The sequence below is a fragment of the Lynx rufus genome, unplaced genomic scaffold (genome assembly GCF_022079265.1).
Source record: "Lynx rufus isolate CCGP_SWC_20201006 ecotype Redwood Valley unplaced genomic scaffold, mLynRuf1.p SCAF_1, whole genome shotgun sequence".
Lineage (NCBI taxonomy): Eukaryota > Metazoa > Chordata > Mammalia > Carnivora > Felidae > Lynx > Lynx rufus.
In genome coordinates, this window is record NW_025814823.1 from 190,745,743 (window position 1) to 190,765,493 (window position 19,751).

General features: G+C 39.4%; 1 protein-coding gene across 2 annotated transcripts; it reads left to right on the top strand.

Annotated features, from left to right (window-relative positions):
• The first annotated feature begins 5,285 nt into the window (after positions 1 to 5,285).
• Positions 5,286 to 19,533, top strand: HAVCR2 (hepatitis A virus cellular receptor 2). 2 transcript variants are annotated; one of them, XM_047073437.1, is made up of 7 exons: positions 5,286 to 5,465; positions 6,724 to 7,062; positions 7,968 to 8,051; positions 11,940 to 11,980; positions 13,688 to 13,814; positions 17,144 to 17,180; positions 19,016 to 19,533. In XM_047073437.1, exons 1-7 carry the CDS (start codon positions 5,411 to 5,413, stop codon positions 19,173 to 19,175), a joined length of 843 nt encoding a protein of 280 aa, XP_046929393.1. In that variant the 5' UTR covers positions 5,286 to 5,410; the 3' UTR covers positions 19,176 to 19,533. The 2 variants fall into 2 exon arrangements, with proteins under 2 accessions (XP_046929393.1, XP_046929384.1); XM_047073428.1 differs by lacking the exon at positions 7,968 to 8,051.
• Positions 19,534 to 19,751: the final 218 nt, after the last annotated feature.

Below are 19,751 nucleotides of genomic sequence, written 5' to 3' on the forward strand. Positions count from 1 at the left end.
TGAGATAGGGAACACGACAGGGATGTTCACTCTCACCACTGTTGTTTAACAAGTTGTTGGAAGTCCTAGCCTCAGTAATCAGACAACAAAATGAAATAAAAGGCATCCAAATTGGCAAAGAAGAGTCAAATTTTCACTTTTTGCAGATGTCATGATACTCTACTTGGAAAACCCGAAAGACTCAACCAAAAAGCTGCTAGACCTGATACTTGAATTCAACAAAGTCTCAGGATACAAAATCAGTGTACAGAAATTGGTTGCATTTCTATACACCAATAATGAAGCAACAGAAAGAGAAATCAAGAAATCGATCCCATTTACAATTGAACCAAGAACCAGAAAATACCTAGGAATAAACCTAACCAAAGATGTAAAAGATCTGTATGCTGAAAACTATAGAAAACTTACAAAAGAAATTGAAGAAGACACAAAGATATAGAAGAAAAGCTCATGGATTGGAAGAACAAATATTGTTAAAATGTCAATACTACCCAAAGCAATGTACACATTCAATGCAATCCCAATCAAAATTGCACCAGAATTCTTCTCAAAGCTAGAACAAACAATCCTAAAATTTATATGGAACCACAAAAGACCCTGAATAGCCAAAGTAATATTGAATAAGAAAACCAAAGCAGGAGACATCAGCGTGGTGGGAGAACTGGACAGCAACAGGCAGAAGAATGAAACTGGACTACTTCCTTACACCATACACAAAAATAAACTCAAAATGGATAAAAGACCTAAATGTGAGACAGGAAACCATCGAAACCCTAGAGAGAAAATAGGCAACAACCTATTTGATCTCAGCCACAGCAACTTTTTACTCGACATGTCTGAAGGCAAGGGAAATAAAAGCAAAAATGAACTATTGGGACCTCATCAAGATAAAAAGCTTCTGCACTGTGAAGGAAATAATAAAACTAAAAGGCAACCGACAGAATGGGAGAAGATATTTGCAAGGACATATCGGATAAAGGGTTAGTATGCAAAATCCATAAAGAACTTACCAAATGCAACAACATGAAAAACAAATAATCCAGTGAAGAAATGGGCAAAAGAAATGAATAGACACTTTCCCAAAGAAGACATCCAGATGGCCAACAGATACATGAAAAGATACTCAACATCACTCATAATCAGGGAAATACAAATCAAAACCACATTGAGATACCACCTCACACCATCAGCGTAGCTAAAATGAACAACTCAGGAAAAAAATAGATGTTGGCAAGACTGTGGAGAAACAGGAACCCTCTTGCACTGTTGGTGGGAATGGAAACTGGTGCAGCCATTCTGGAAAACAGTGTGGAAGTTCCTCAAAAAATGAAAAATAAAATTATGACCCAGCAACAACACTACTAGGAATTTATCCAAAGGATACGTAAGTGCTGATTCACAGGGGCACTTGTACCCCAGTGTTTATAGCAGCACTTTAAACAATAGCCAAATCATGGAAAAAGTCCAAATGTCTATCAACTGATGAATGGATAAAGAAGATGTGGTTTATATATACAATGGAATACTACTTGGCAATGTGAAAGAATGAAATCCTGCCATTTGCAACAATGTGGACAGAACTGGAGGGTATTATGCTAAGTAAAATAAGTCAGTCGGAGAAAGATAGATATTATATGTTTTCACTCATATGTGGAACTTGAGAAACTTAACAGAAGACCATGGGGGAAGGGAAGGAGAAAAAAAAAGTTTCAAACAGAGAGGGAGGCAAACCCATAAGAGACTCTTAAATACAAAGAACAAACTGAGGGTTGATAAGGGCATGGGAGAGAGGGGAAAATGGGTGATGGGCATTGAGGAGGGCACTTGTTAGGATGAGTACTGGGTGTTGTATGGAAGTGATGAATCATGGGAATCTACCTCTGAAACCAAGAGCACAGTGTATACACTATATGTTAGCTAACTTGACAATAAATTATATTAAAAAATTAACACAAACAACAACAATAAAAGAATCTCTTATGGTTTGTTTCCCTCTTTTCTTTTTTCATTTCCCTCCTCCTGTATATTCATCTGTTTTTTTTTCTTAAATTCCACAATGAATGAAATCATATGGTATTTGTCTAGAAAGTTAAGTTTAAAAAGATAGATGCAAGCTGATAAATGTTAGCATCTCTACAGGTAGAACAAGCAGACAGTTGTCGGATCTGAAGCACAGAGCACCAGCAGCGAAGCACTCTTCAAAGAGTCAAACCTCTAGAGCTAAGTTTCGTTTACAGGAAATACACAGAAAAGAGGAATAATTTCAATGACACCACAAGGAAGCAGGCAAACCCAGAATGTGGCATATTCTGCGGAACAACTGATTTTACAACCAGTGAGTGGCAGGGGGATGGAGGGAAACTGTCCCAGGTTAAGATACTTAATTCATATGACAACCAAATGCGACATAGGGACCTTGTTTGGGTCTTGATGTAAATAAATGTATTGTAAAAGGGTATTTTTGAGATAACCAGGGGAATTTGATTATGAACTGGAGACTTAGGTGCTAAGACATCATTATTAATTTGGTGTCATGTGTGATAATGGTATTATAGTAATGCAGCAAAAAGTCCACTTTAAATACACATTAAAATCTGTAAGGGTGAAGTGATATGAGATCTGGGATTTGTTTTAAAATAGAAGTTGGTAATTTTAAATCTGTGTGTTGGGAACTCATAGTTTCCTGTCTGCTTTTGTGTATGTAAAAAAAATGTATATAAAACAGTAAATAGAAAATGCAAGTTATAACATGGGTATACAATTTGTCTAAGAAAGGAAGGAATAACAATACATATTTTATTTTCTTGTGTCTGCATTGGGGGTATATACACAAGAGACTTAGGAGAATGGAAACCTACAGGGCGGTGGGGGAAATTGGTAGACTTGGAGGATGGGAACAAGGCTTCTTCATAAAGCTTTAATACTGCTTCAAATTTTAGCCATTTGGATGAATTATCTAAATAGTTTGATTTTAAGAAACAAGAAAGAAAAGTTAAATAAACATAAAAATGCTCAGAAACATTTCCCTGTACACAGGAAAAAAAAAAGAAGAAGGGGATTGGAGTAGATTTCTAGGTTCACATTGCAGAATGTGATTGTGGTAAAGCACATCAGCGATAGGTAGGTAGAATGGGTTCCAATATCAGCTCTTCCTGCTAGCTTTGTGAACTCAAGGTAAAATTGCTAAAACTTTGTGAGGCTCAATTTCCTTACCTCTATGTTGAGGGTAATCTACTGCATAAGATTGTTCTAAAGATTGAGTGTGGCAATGGTTGTAAAGTGCTCAGTGTAGTACCTGACCCACAGAAAGCACCCAAATACTGGTTATTATTGTAAGTAGTAACCTTAGCTCTCTAGTGGTTTAATCTTTGGTAGTTGTTTAGTGATTGGTAGATAATATCTCTTATGCAATCAGTGAGGAAATTAAATATGGCGGGAACAGATGGTAGCCCTCATTGTGGCCTAAGCAAGTCATACCAGATATTTATTGTATGCCCACATTCCCATCCTGTGCTACCAATGCTGTTTATAATATCACCCTCAAGCGCACATTCACTGTCTAGACTTCGATGAATTAATAAGTTATTAATATTTTATGAAACTGGTTCCAGTAGTAAATCTAGATAAGGACATAAAACAGAGTAATAACAATAAAAAACAAAACACGGAAAAAAAGGAAAAACAGAATACAAAATCTGAGGGCTGACACTTTTAAGAGTGTTGATTGGGGCCATGCAGTAAACATATCATCTGACCCCATGTTTAATCCATTCTGCCTTACCCTTCAATATGGACATTTGCTGGTTTTTATTAGTTATGTAGGTAGACATATTAAGGACAGATATGGAATTCATAAAATGGTTTATAGTGGAAAAAATCTGGAGCTTGGGGGACTCAGTTCTCATTTGAAATTACTAATCACATGCCTTTGGGCAAATCAACCTTTTTAGGTCTCAGTTTCCCTATCCATAAAATGAAGAAATTTACTGTGATCTCTTGAGTAACTGCTACCTCTGATCCTATGGAAAGTACATGCATTGAACAAGCTGGATATTTATCCTGAATGCATTTAGTGGCATAAAGATGAGTGACAAGGAAGTTCAGCAAGAAAAGACAGGAAGTCCACAGGGTTTTCAGAAACTATGCAGTCTGTGACCTTACTCTGATAAAGAATCATTGGCTTTGGCTCAGTCGGTTGAGTGTCTGACTTCGGCTCAGGTCATGATCTCACAGCTTGTGCATTCAGGCCCCGTGTTGGACTCTGTGCTCACGGCTCGAAGCCTGGAGGCTGCTTCGGATTCTGTGTCTCCCTCTCTCTCTGCTCTTCCCCTGCTCACACTCTGTCTTTCTCAAGAATAAATAAACATTAATTTTTTTTTTTAAAGAATCATTGGCTTTTAAGGTTCCTAGAGAAATGTCACTATCCCAGGGCTGAGACTGAGGGCTGTCACTATCCCAGGGGTCTGAGATGTTACCTCAGTGATGGACAGTGTGGCTGAAACTCAACCCTTTCTGAGAATTTACGTCTAGAGCCCCAGGGCTGGGAGGGAGGAGACATCCCATCTGATTCTATTACATAAGATGTAATAGAATATTGAGGTCCCCTTGATTCCCACTGCAGTGGGGGAGAAGCACTGCAGAAAGGAAATATCTTCCCTAAGTGGAAGGGTTTGAAAATTCAGGTCAAAGTCAGAATATTACAGCAGGAAGCCATGCATATGTCACCTAGCACAATTTCCTCATTTTATACATTTTATAAATGAGGAAACTGAGATCCAACAAGGTTATATAGCACAGCCCAGTTTGTGTTTGGACAAGGCTAAGAATTAAGTTCCAGGGGTGGAAAGGGCCCATAAATTTGAGAATAAGAGACATGCCATTCATTGTGGTATTCTCCAGCTCCTAGTCCATTAATATTGATCACATGACCAACCAACTGACTGATCTGACTGAATGAATGCATGGATGATATGTTCCTGCCTTGTGTTCCCTGGTAACCAGCTAGACCCACACGCCATCCATTCCAAACAGAGGATTATTTCATTGGAGATATGAGAGGGCTCTCTCCACTTGCTAAGACAGTTTTCTTGACTGGCTGAGAGACATTTTTCTTCCTTGAGTATTGCTTCCTCTTCGTTGATACTAACAGGATAAATATCAGAGCCCTTACAGGATGTGTGTGGTGTAGCACGACAGACAACTGGGGTTTCCTTTGATGTAACTGTGGACTTGACAGCATTAACAGAGGAAAGATCGGTAGTCAGGTGCCCTGGTGTGTTGGTCCAGCAGTCGGGGAGAGCAGCTGTTGCTCCTGTGATTGTGGAGGAGATACAATTGCAAGAGGTACCCAGTTCCACTGGAGAATCAAAACTAAATAGAGCTATTACTGGACGTTTCTTCTTCAGAATCCATGGTTTCACAACTTTCCTTTGACTGTGTCCTGCTGCTGCTGCCACTACTCACAAGTAAGTCTGGGCACGGGCTGTCACACCTGGATAGCGTGAGATAAAGATACAAAGACGGTCATTGTAATGTTTGTAGTAGCAAGTTTGGGAGCAGCCTAAATAAATGCCCACTAGTGGGGGAGTAGGTAAATCAGTTTGTGATATCTCCATGATGCAAACAGTGAAGCTGACCAAACATAGTGATATGAAATGTCTCTAAGTTGAAAAGTTAATTGAATAAAGCAAAGAACAGAATAACATGTATATTAGACTTCCATTTGTGGATGTGTGTTGTAGGGAATAACATGTATATTAGACTTCCATGTGGGAATACCTGAATGGTCCTTAATGTATAGACTCTGGGAAGGAGAACCAGAAAATGGGAAGGAGCAGGGAGAGGGAGTATACTTTTCATATATCTTTAAAAAAAATTTTTAATGTTTATTTATTTGAGAGAGAGAGAGAGAGAGAGAGAGAGAGCATGAGTGGGGAAGGGGCAGAGAGAGAGGAGGACACAGAATCTGAAGCAGTCTCGAGGCTCTGAGCTGTCAGCACAGAGCCTGATTGCAGGGCTTGAATTCACGGACTGTGTGATCAAGACCTGAGCCAAAGTCTGACGCTTAACTGACGGAGCCACCCAGGAGCCCTCATATACCTTTTTATACTGTTTAAATGTTTCACTATATATATTTATTAATATATATATATTTAAAGACAATTCATTTCAAACCTCAAAATAGCCTGTGGGTGGTTTCAAACATGTAAGCTTCTTATTTAGCCAGTAGTTTTTATTCATTATGTGCTGAGTGCTTAAAAAAAGAGAGAGCTTTATGTTAACTGCCTTTCATCGATGAGCAGATGGGTGAGCTGTTTTACTAGCTAACAATGACTCATTTTCTGACTATCTATCTGCCCAGCCCTCCGATGTTCACGGAGCTAGACCACAATTGTCTCTTAGGGCATTGGTTCTCAAAGTGAATTTCCAACCAGCCCTGTCAACAACTGGAAACCTGCTAGAAATTCAAATTTTTATACCCCACCCCAGACCTATCGAAGTAGGAACTCTAGCGGTTGAGCCCAGCCATCTGTGTTTTAACAAGGCTTTCTGGTGATTCTGATGCTCCTCAAGTCCGACAGTCATTGTCATAATGGATCATCTTCCAAACAGGACAGCAGGACTGGTTTCCTTTTTATTCTGTATGGCATTACTTGCAGTTTTCTTGAAATGGACCAGCCTCACTCATTGCCTGGATCTTGCTCTCTTTACTTCTTTCTTCAGGGTCTTTGGAAGGGGAATACGTAGTTGAAGTGGGTCAGAATGCTGTTCTGCCCTGCACCTACTCTCCAGCCACTCCTGAGAATCTTGTGCCTGTCTGCTGGGGCAAGGGATCCTGTCCTATGTTTGAATGTCATAGTATGGTGCTCAGCACAGATGGAAGGAACTTGAAATATCAGACATCCAACAGATACCAGCTAAAGAGGAATTTCCACAAAGGAGATGTGTCCTTGACTATAGAGAATGTGACTCTAGCTGACAGTGGGACCTATTGCTGCCGGATTCAATTCCCAGGCCTAATGAATGATAAAAAATCAAACCTGGAGTTGGTCATCAAATCAGGTGAGTGGACCTTTGCATGTCTTCTTTATGAATAAAACTCACCTGCAGGTAATTAAATATACTGATTGGTCTCACTTCTGATCTCCCCAATTATAGCCCTGGGAGTGGGTCCCTAAGACCTAAAGTTTAACAGGCTCCACCGACAATGCCCAGCCACATTTAATTCCCTTCCTCTATTTTCAAACTCAGGGACAGGATCTGTAGAATGGGAGGAAAGGCCTAGATCAGTGGTTAAGAACCTGATTGCTCATTAGATCACCTGGAAAGCTCTTTAACACTTACATCTTCTTGGTCCCCACCCACAAACCAGAGAAATCGGCATTTCCGGAGGTAGAGCCCACGTTCTGGGATTTTACGAAGTCTACCTTAGATGATTCTCCTCTCTGTGCAGCCAGGATTGAGAACCACTGGACTGTGTATGTGTGGGGTGGGTAGTGGCGGGATACATGTATTTGTACATTTTAAGATTTATACAGCATATAGTCTGTGGCTGATGAAGCTCAGTTTAAATCCAACTTTGCCTCTTACTAGCTGTGTAATCTTGGGCAAGTTATTTAAGCTCTGTGGCCTCCTGTTCTATAAAACATGGCAATTCCTACTACACAGGCCATTGGAAGGATTTTATGAAGTGTTTTATAAAAGGCATTTAGCATGGCCATTTGTGTAGCTATTAGTTCTATTATTAACAATTAGACTGCGATGATGATGGCCGTAACAGACCTCTGCCCAACATGTGAAGAGTCTCATACACTCTCAGTGAACACGTCCTGGTAGGTTTGGCAGTTGGGCATGTGCCTTTCTTCATTTGTTGTGTTTCATATTTTTTTCTGCTGCCCCTTTGATTCCCCGAAACAAGCTCTCTGCTCTCAGAGAAGTCTCATCCTTATATTGGTTTCTGACATTAGCCAAGGTCACCCCTGCTCGGCCTACACGCAGAGCCTTCGGTACAGCCTTTCCAAGGATGCTCACCACCAAGGGATATGGCTCAGGTAATTATACAAGTGGTGTAGGAGGAAGCCTTCTGGCATTTTCTGAGTTCGGAGGATTTTGAATATGGGAAAGAGATGAGAAATGGGTTTGAGTGGAGGTGTGAATGTTCCTGTGCACCTGAGATATTGTGTGTGGTGAGAGGGGTGGTGGGGACAAACCTGTGTTGGGAAAAAGGAGCGCTGAGCTAGGATTTGGAATTAGTCACAAGTAGCCCTGTGACCTGGGCTGAAGCCTTTCACTTCCCTGGACCTCGCCTTCCTATTCTGTTCAAGGAGAGGGTTCGGAATCTTTGGATTTTGTAACCTAGTAAAATTCCCACTCCCTCCCCCTAAAAAAAGAATTTTGGTAATATATGTATTTTGCCAAATAAGGAAAAAATTGCATTATTATCCATTATTGCAATAATAAAAGACATGTTTTTAAATTAAATACATTTATTCTAATGAAAAACTCATTACATTGCCATTATTTTCCAATTGACTCCCAGAATGGGGATGTTTTGTTATGAATTCATCCCAGTCCATGTTTGGGGTTGGATTAGGTGATTTCAAGGATCTCTTCTTACTGGAATGAAGCCCATCATCTTCCCTCAATTCCAACCTCAGAAGGAACAGCTATATTATTTAAGTAATTCAACAAGGACTTTTCCATGCTGCTCTGGAAGAGAAGATAGGATCAAAAGAGCAGACCTCAGGTCACATTGAGCAGGGAGATTAATCTTAAATGTCTCCTGTCAAAGTCCTGGTCTCTCTTATACTCTCTGGAGCTTAGTCTTCCATTCAGTAAGATGAGGGTAATAACAGGTAAGTCCCATATCTTAATCTCATAAATCTCCTAAATCCCACCTTATGAAATTTAACTAAGAAAGGGTGTCTCAAGTGCTTAGCCCAGTATTTGATCATACTGTGTACTCAGTACACGTTGGTTATTGTCCTTAATGTTACCAATAAGATCTGGAGGCAGAATGTGATTGTGGTTAAGCACATCAGCAATAGGTAGGTAGAATGGGTTCCAATATCAGCTCTTCCCGCTAGCTTTGTGAGCTCAAGGTAAAATTGCTAAAACTTTGTGAGGCTCAGTTTCCTTACCTCTATGTTGAGGGTAATCTACTGTGTAAGATTGTTCTAAAGATTTGAGTGTGACAATGGTTGTAAAGTGCTCAGTGTAGTACCTGACCCACAGAAAGCACCCAAATACTGGTTGTTATTGTAAGTAGTAACCTTAGCTCTCTAGTGGTTTAATCTTTGGTAGTTGTTTAGTGATTGGTAGATAATATCTCTTATGCAATTAGTAAGGAAATTAAATATGGCGGGAACAGATGGTAGCCCTCATTGTGGCCTAATCAAGTCATACCAGATATTTATTGTACGCCCGCATTCCCATCCTGTGCTACCAATGCTGTTTATAACATCACCACCAAGCGCACATTCACTGTATACCCACATACCTTCCTCACGAGGCAGTATATTTCCTCAGAGTTGTCTATATCCTAAACAAGTCTTTTTCTCTTTAGTTTTTACTTGTTAGTTCCTTCCCTTTAGGGCAACAAAGATGGGGGCATTTCTTGCATTGGAAATATAGGCACAGTACCTACAATCTCTGAGCTTTCGACGGCCTAAGAAAATATTCAAGTAAACAAACAAAAAATGTAACAGCTCCAAAGTAGGAAAATAAATAAAAATTAAAATTATTATTTAATGGCATGTCCATAATATGTAACATGTCAACTAGTTACCTGCAAGTCAACCTGTGTGTACTTATACATACCTTTTCTTTAGTGTGGAATGTGGATACATTTAATATGTTTGCTATAAAGTGGAATGGAACCTTAACAAGTAAGAATTCAAGAATCATGGAACCTATCTTGAACACAAAACAATGTAATGTCTCTTCCACCTGAAGGATGCAGGACAGGGTCACAGTGAATCCTCAGCTCTGGAGATAGATTTGGCCTAAATCTCAGGTTTGTCAATGAATAGTTGTGTGATCTTAGGCAAAGTACCTCTCTGAGAATCAGGTTTTTCATCTGAAGAATGGAAAAATAATAGTACCTACTTATTGTGGTGAAGATTAAAAGCTGTTGGGCAAATAAAGTACTAAGCACCATGTCTGGCATATAATATGTACTAGATGGTAACTACAAATTCATAAACTTTTAAGACTCTCACGTGCCACCCTGTTGCTACCTCCACTCCAGCCAAGTCCTGGGTTCTCTGGGAAAATCAAAGCAACTTTTTCCAACTGTCCCACTCACTTGGTTGATGGCTATCTATGTGAAAATAATCTGTGATAATCTATAAAATGGAGTGCTGTTGGGTCATTTTCACTGTAAATCGAAATTAAAAAAAAGAGAAGTCAGTCTTATCATTTAGGCCAAGAAAAATAATTACAGGGAAGCAGAAACTGGATTTACATTAGAAAATCTTGTGTGTGGTTAAGATTCATGTTTACTTAGTAGTTCCACCAATGTGGTTTTTATGCTTTAAATTCCTTTTTGGGTAATAAGAGCAAAGGTAAGTGGAAGATAATCTCTTTTACTTCCTCTTTTTTAAAAATAATTTTAGGCTGAGAATAGTAAAATATTAATATTAAAATCATGGTGTGTTGGGATGCCTGGGTGGCTCAGTTGGTTAACCGTCTGACTTCGGCTCAGGCTCGAGTCTTGCATCAGGCTCTGTGCTGACAGCTCAGAGCTTGGAGCCTGCTTTGGATTCTGTGTCTCCCTGTCTCTCTCTGCCCCTCCCCTGTTCATGTCCTGTCTCTCTTTGTCTCTCAAAAAATAAAACAAAATGTTAAAAAAAGAAATTAAAAAAAAAATCATTGTTAAAGCAGGAGGCCTGCCTTAAAGGATTTAGATTTTTAGGCTTCCAGAAAGTGGCCATGACATTTAAGAAGTTTCAGAGCCTCTGACTCAGCCAGATAAATGAGTAGGCATCCTTAATTTTCCCAAAGCTAACCATCTATTGATTTTTAGAAAGCAGCCTCTGTGAGGTCAGGGCTTGTGCCCATGCTGTTTGCGGCTCTGTACCCTGGGCCTGGCACAGAGAAGGGGTATAGTACATGTTCATCAAATGGATAAGCAGGTAAAGAAATGAATGAGTAAAAAGGAAAGAAGGTGAGATGGCACCTGGGCAATGTGACCACTTGGTAGTGACAATGCAAAAGTAAAGGTTGTTGAAAGGGACATCGTTCAGAGTGTCTTGTTTAAAGCCATGCAGACCTAAATCGAAAGGCTATTTCTGTTATTCACTAATCTCTGTGACCCTGGGTAAGTCCCCTAACTTCCTAATTCTCAGCTTCTTCATCTGCGAAATGGGGTTAATAGTCTCTACTTTAGGATAGTTGTTTTGAATGCTAAATGAGATACTTCGTTCAAAGAATTTAGCACCATGTCAGCTCATGGTAAATTATAGCTATAGTTATTATTACTCTCATTTTTAGGCAATGAAATACCCCGTCTCCCTCTTAATGAGTAAATGTTAAACTTTTTTAAGAAAATTAACTTTTGTTATCTTTCAAAGTCTCATTACAATATAATGCCTGGTTGAGTGTTATCAATGTTGTTGGCAATTTGCTGCCCTCTTTGGGGTGCTGTGGACACAACAAACCACATATTCGACAGAGGTTTTCCTGGCAGAGGTCTCCAGTTCATAGAACATAAGTAGTCGGGTTCATTATCTGGATAAAAAAAAAATGGTCATCCGTATCAAATCGTTGATTTGTAAGTGTTTAGAAAATTTTGTTGGTCTCACAATTACTTATTGTGAAGAGTATAGAGTAGGATTAATTTCAAATATGATTCTAGGCATCTTTAAGAGTTTTTAAAACTCAGATAATAGAAAACGTTCTTGACTATTCTATCAGCTGTTTTTTTCTCTTTATGGCAGAGACACGGACACTGGAAGCCCTCCATGATAAAAATCAAACTGTAAGTGACATGGACATGTGTGTGCGTGCATGCATGTGTGCGTGGGTGCGCGCGTGCTAACCTCTTATTCAACTCAGAGGAAAGAAAGTTTGGCTTTAGTCTTCATTCTTGTTTGCTCCTCGCCTTTGGAGAAAACATGCCTCACTCTCCATTAGCCTCAGAGCCCTCCGCTGTAACATGTTGATGAGGGCCACTTCTAGCCATCTAAGGACAGAATGAGGGGGTAAGTGTAAAGTGCCTAGCACATAGTAAGTGCTGGAAAACAAAAACACAAAACCACTAGCTTCTTGTTTCTCTTCTCATATTTCACAACTGCGAACCGCTGTGGAGGGTTCAAAGACCCTCCATATCCCTGGAATATATTTCTTCTCGCTTGCATGGTAACCCTGATGAGAAAGATTGTGTAAATTTATTTATGTCTGACAAGACACTAGTCAGGAGTATTTGAAGTCAACAATGTATATATCGAAGTATAAACAAATCAATATTTTAATTAACCACAATTTTAGTGTCCCCCACTTTCTCAGAGCAAAAGGGAATCCCCTAGATATCAAGCTTATAGTAGTGACTTAAAAATTCTTGGGGCGCCTGGGTGGCGCAGTCGGTTAAGCGTCCGACTTCAGCCAGGTCACGATCTCGCGGTCTGTGAGTTCGAGCCCCGCGTCAGGCTCTGGGCTGATGGCTCGGAGCCTGGAGCCTGTTTCCGATTCTGTGTCTCCCTCTCTCTCTGCCCCTCCCCCGTTCATGCTCTGTTTCTCTCTGTCCCAAAAATAAATACACGTTTAAAAAAAAAAAATTCTTTGAGGATGTATATAGGAGTCTGCATTCATTTGACGAAGTCCCCTACTTGTGTGTTCACAACCAAGGCTCAGCACTTTGTGTTTGTCCCTGCCCCTCTTTGTGACCAAAGACTGACTCTAAGTACCTCTGTATATCCATAGTATTTAATACACAGTACCTTGCATATAGCACTCCTGTAGTAAAAGTTGATTGAATAAGTGGAAAATTTAATTTCTTTGACTTCTTTGTTTTAAAATTATTTATCATTGTTGCTTTTAAAGGGAGAATATGGACTAAAATTTTGAAAGCAGAAGAATGTTATGGCTTTCAGTTAAAAAATAAAATTAATAAAACTAATTAGAGAAATAGCCACAATACCTATCACCACGTAAGCATTGATTGCATTTACTGCATACAAGGCCCTGTGCTAGGCATTTTGTATTTCTTGTTACTTCATTTTCCTAAGAACTCTCCAAGATGATGGCAGAGCTGGGATTTGAACCCAGGACTGTCTGGCTGCAAAGGCCTGGCCCTTGAATCAGTTTTTCTGTGAAGGTGGGGGCTTCTCTGCAAGACACCAAGTTTAAACCACTCTGAAACTCCCTGGAACACCAGGGGACCTTGGATGAAAAGGGTTCCACCCTAAAACCTATTTATGTTTGTGGGGGAGGGGAGTCCATTTATTAAGAGTTCCTTGTCCCCCCCCCCCACATCCCCACATTGTAGAAGCAGCACATTTTATTCCCTTGCTAAGTTTAAGGATTATGCTGATCCCGTTCTTTGGGTGGTTTGAGGCTTGTCTAGAAGGAGATAGATCATGCACAGTCTCAAGGTCCCTGCACTCCTCTGGTGCCGTACGTCACGAGACTAGCTGAGCACACAACTGATTTCTGCCCATCTGCTGCAATTCTGTTTGTGTTTCCATAGCAAATACCCACATTGGCTAACGCACTACAAGACTCTGCTGTGACCACCAGAATAGGCATCTACATTGGAGTGGGGATCTCTGCTGGGCTGACTCTCATTCTTATCATTGCTGCTTTAATTCTCACATGTAAGTTGGTTGATGTTGCAACTCTCTCCCTCTGATAAGGAACTGTTAAAATAGGAACCAACACAAACCTAGATACAAATGTAAGTTTGTATTTATACCTGAAGGCGATTAAACTGAGTACCCTGTAGTCCTTCCAAACCTAACAATAATAATAGCTAATTTTTATGCAATGCTTTACCATGTAATAGCAGGCCTGGTGCTAAACGTTTTACGTACATTTTATTGTCACCATCTCATGTGGTAGGTAGTATTTATCACCGTTTTATAGTGCAGGAAACTATAGCTACTAGAAAGTGAGCCTCTTTCCCAAGGTTTCAGAATCCATAAGAGGCAAAGCTGGAATTGAAATTCAAGCAGACTGATTCTAGCACCTGTTCTCTTACCTTTCGTTAAGAAAATAAACTTCTTTAATTCATGAATTAAGTTTATTAGGAAGTGAGACAACAGAAAGTAATTTCTTTCTGTGCGTTTTTCTATCTTATTTGTTTCTCAGGCACAGGTCTTTAGAGAGAGGGGTGGCAAGTCCTTTTACCAATAGGTCATGGCCAGGATTGCAACATTTGTATTTTGCTCTATCATGGCACTCAGCACACACATTGTTTTCTAGGTTATTTTTATTAAAAAAAAATCTTTTTGAAGTATGATTCATATATAATAGCTGCATATTTGAAGTACGTTCAACTTGATGAGTTTCAGTAGATGATTATGCATGGGAAACCATCACTATAATCAAGACCCAAACATCGTCATCACCCCAAAAGCTTTGCACACTTTTATACTTGTGATATATTCTCTTCTCTTTGAGGACAGAGGCCAAGACCTTATACCCCAGGGCTTAGTACATTCTAGCAACCCTTCCTACTAATACGTAAAACATGGACTGCATATAGGGTGACCAACCACGCTAGATTTTCCCAGGACTGAAGGGGCCTTAGGATGTGATCCTGCCAATGATAAAACTGGGACAGTCCAGGGAAAACCAGGATGAATTGGTCACCCTAATTGTGCGACTTAAAGCTGCTGAGTGCTTTATGGGCATTAAATCTTCATGATTACCTTAATGAGAAAGATACTAATATTATTCTAATTTACCAAATAGAGAATAAACATGCTGGCCAGAGCCACACAGTTATTAGATACAGAATTTGAAAGCAGGACTCTCTTATTCCTTACCATTATGCTATCCTCGGTAAATGGATTGTTCACGGAAAGAAACTACCCCAGCCACACTTACCTGGGTTTGCACAGAGGCAGTAGTGGAGTTTGTGAATTGATCACATGAATGCAAAGTCTACAGGTTGAAAAAGAGCAATGCGAGTACTCACTAGCCTTTCAAGTTCTGCCATGCCATTTCAGCTGGTGCAAAGAGGCTTGAAGTGAAGATAATGAATGGGAGAAGTTTGACACTTTATACACACATGTGTATTACTCCAAAAACATGGCTACTTCGAAGGACAGATAGGAAAGTCCTGTTTGATTTGTGGTCTACAGGTTGCTAGACAAAATCTTATGACCAAGGTGACAGGTTTTTAAGTCATGACATCAAAGCCATAAATTGGTAGCAATACAACCAGCAATCCCGTATCTTTCTAGGGCACTCTCTGAGATGAGCGAGCATACCTCAGTACCACTCAAACCCCTCTCATTTCTCACTCAACTGATGAAGTATAAGAGACCTGTTCCATCTCCTTAGACTTAGCTAAGACTTAATTCTCCTTTTACCCCTTTCTCTAGAATTATCTACCTCTCCCTTTCTATTTATTCTATTCTCATCAGCATAAAAATATGTTCTAACTCACAAATTCCTCTTTAGCTACTCCCATTTCTGTTTTCCTTCACAGCCATATTTCTCAGATGAATTTTTCCTACTTTGTACCCCCTGAACTCTTCAGCCCATCATCTAGCTTCCATCCCTTAAGCACCATGGAGATAGTTTTAGTCAAGCTCACTGACAACCTCCATTTTGCTAAATCCAATAGACACTTCTGTCTTCATTGTAGTCAATCTTTCGGCAATATTTAATCAAATTGACTCTCACTCATTCTAGATAGTATTCCTTCTCTTGGCTTCTAAAACACCACTCTCCTACTTCATTGGCCATCCATTTTCAGTCATTTTTGTTATTTCCTCTTCTGCTTGACCTTTAGATATTCCTATTCCTCAGGACTGGCCCTTTCCCTTTCTCTATACCCTCTAGGTGATGGTGTCTATTTCCATAGGTTTAAATGTCATCTTTAATTCCCCCCTCCAACTCTGAGTGTTTGTCCTGTTGATACCTCCACTTAGATGCCTTCCACATTTAACATGCCCCAAATGGAGGTCTAGAGTCTATATTCCACCTTCCCAGAACACGGCCTCTGCCTCTCTGGTCTTTCCCATTATAACGTTTCACTACCATCCATTTGGTTGTTTAAGCCAGAATGCCATAGGCCATCCTAGAATCCTGTTTCCTCCTAACATAAAATCCAATTTTAATTCCTTCAGACTTTATCCAAAATATATGTAAAATACATTCATTATTCTGAATCTCTTTTTATCATCACCTTACTGTGATGTGAGGCATCATGATCTCTACTTAACTTCTTCATTTTTTAAATACCTGCTTTTAATCTATTCCCCACATAGGAGTTAGAGTGATCTTCTTAAAACCCAGTCAGCTCATATTTCTGTCCTCCAATGATTTCTTATAGGAATAAGAGTAAGATTCTTATTTTATAGAATAATATCCAAAATCTAGATTATGACTTAAAAGGTCTTAGAGGAGCTATCCCCAGCCTACCTCTCAGAACTTATCTTGGGATATTTTCTTATTTCAGCCATATTTTCAGTTTCAGGAAGCCATACTCATCATTACCAGGGATTCTCTTTGCCTGAATTCTTCCCCTGCCTGTTCACTTGGCTGACTCATTTTCTTTATTTTCAGAACTGAGCTTAAAGTTTACCCCTCCTGAGAGTTTTTTCCTGACCACCTTCTCAGTCATCTGTTACAGTGCATTGTTGGTTCCACAATTAGAAATTATTATTTTCAATGCCCCCCCCCTCACTAGAACACAAGCTTTCAGAAGTCAGGGCTCACAATTCACCTTTGCATTCCCAGTGCCTACCAGATGCTCCATGTATTTCCTGAATGTGAAAAATGTATCTTTATTGCTTTCTAGAAGAGTCCATGTAACAATCCAAGACACACATTGATAGTTTGATTTAATTCAGTCCAAGGGGAGACCAGATTTTTTTAAACAATCCTTGCCTTCAGTGAGTTCATTTTATTTCCTAACTCATTTGTTTTATGAGAGCAGTTTTAATGGACTTTTCTTCCACATTTTACCTAGGGTATTCTTATAGCAAAGAGAAGTTACAGAATTCAAGGTAAGAGTAATGGGTAGGGTAGGGGAAGGTGGGAATCTTGGAGGCCCCTATTCTAATATGGCTTTGCTCTTAGAAGCCTGGCCCTGGGATTTAAACTTGTACTTCCTTCTTACCTTAGATTTGTGTAATGCCAATTAAACACACTGCTCTGTTTTACTTACTGATTTCTCTAAATTCATCTCCCTATTGATAGGAAATGCTTATTTGTATATTAATGGTTCTTGTTTTTTTTTGTTTTTTTTTTTCAATGAACTGACCCTTCTAGTGATTGAACTACATCCAGGCTCTGGGTTGAGCTTTGGGTTACAAAAGTGAGCAAGAAACCCAGACTCTACTTTCAGGGCTTTTATAGCTCAGCCCAGGCATTCTTAACTTGGGTTGCCTACTAGAATCACCTAGGGCACTTGAACATACTGTTGCCAACCCCAGAGCAAATACATTAGCATCTTTGAGGATGAGACCTAAGTATAGGTGTTTTTCTGAAAGTTTTCCAGGTGATTCTAATATGCAAACAGGGTTGAGATCTACTGGTCTATTATACTGCAGTCTCGGTATCTGTTTTTGACTGTATACATATGCGTACATATACACACATGCACACCTCCCCATTCCAAATATATGAAGCTTATAGCGTGTACTAGAATTTAGTGATATTTGGCACATGGGTAGAATGCAGTACATTTCAAGAAAAAAAAATGACTCATCCCTTTGAATTATATCTAAACCATGAGTGATTTTAGGTAAATATAGATAGTGTATCAATTAAGACAAAATACTCTGCAGTAAAAAGAGCCAAATAAAGCCAAATAAAACAATTTAATTATCAATGGCTTTTGATCATCTGTGCCAGGATCTGTTATTAGAACTGAAATTGAAATGTGATATTACCCATGGGTGATATTTACATGCATTAATTCATTATTTGGTGAAATTAGTTGGTTAATGTTCATCCCTACTTATAAAGGTAAGCTCTGTAGAACGTTAGGAAGTTGTTGCCACATTAACAACTATATCCCCTGATACAGTATGTGATGCTTAGTAGACACCTACACATCTGATGATTGAATGAATAAATGCTCCTTACAGCAGCCCTGTAAAATAGAATGTTCATTATTCCCATTTTACAGATGAGGACCCTGAGACACAAAGTTTGCTAATACGCAGCCTTCATGAGATTTTTGTGTATTGTTTACTGCTGCATTTCTTGCTTCGTAGCACAGTGTGTAACACACTAAAAATTTCTTGACTGAGTAAATGAAAACAAACAAACAAACAAAAACCCAACCACTCAATTTATCCAAGGTCATATAGCTGGTAAGTGACAGACAGAATTCAAACTCAAGTCTGATTGGATCCATAAAATATTTCCTTTTTTTTTGTTTTCTTTTTGAAACTGTTCAAGTCCACAGAAGAATTGAAGTTATAGTACAACAACAACAGAACGCTTCAACCAAACTCATGGTTTGAGATTTGGACCTGCTTGCTTTGTTTGTTTCTCTATTTACAGAGAACGTTTCTTCTGAACTATTTGTAAGGACATTTCAGACATCTTCCCCCTTCACCTAAACACTTCAGTCTGTACCTCCTTCCAACACGATGCCATTTTTATACTTAGGAAAATTAAGATTAATTCAAAGGAATTCAAATTTCCTCAACTGTTCCACAAATTGTTTTACTGCTATTTTATGGCTTTTTTTTTTTTTTTCCTAGTTAGGACCTGATCAAGGATCATGTACTATATTTGGTTGTTGTCTCTTCAGCAAAGCCTCTTATCTTAACTCTATTCTGTGCTGCCCGGGAAATGCTTAACTCAATTGTAACATTTATTTCCACAGCTTGGTCACTTTGGCCAACGTCGCTCCCTCAGGGTTAGCAAATACAGTAGCAGAAGGAATGCACTCGGAGGAAAACATCTATATCATTGAGGAGAACATATACGAAATGGAAGATCCATATGAATACTACTGCTATGTCAGCAGCGAGCAACTATCCTGACAACCCAGAGGTCTAACCCTTTAACCCTGCCAGATCCCACTACTTCATTTTTGAGCATGGTATCATTGTGAAAACTATGAAATGTGTCAGCTGATTGGTTTTAGAGGCCCTGTCCATGGCCACCAAGCAGAGTTTTTACATTTTGGGAGATAATTAGCTCACATAGGGATGGAACTGTGTCCTACACTGTATTTAGGTACAACATCACCTCTGTATTTCAGCCAGTGGGGCTACCCAATTCAGAGCATGCTAATTGGGGCATTAGAGTTCAAATGGGCTTTTATATAGAGTAGGAATTTTTTTTTTAATGTTTATTCACTTTTGAGAGAGAGAGACAGAGACAGAGACAGAGGACGAATGGGGGAGGGGCAGAGAGATTGCGAGACACACGATCTGAAATAGGCTCCAGACTGTGAGCTGTCAGCACAGAGCCCGATGAGGTGTTCAAGCCCACAGACTGTGAGATCATGACCTGAGCCAAATTTGGATGCTTAACTGAGCTACCCACACACCCCTGGGCTAGGAATTCTTAATATGTGGTCCCAAGAATTCCAGGAAATTCAATCACATGATGTA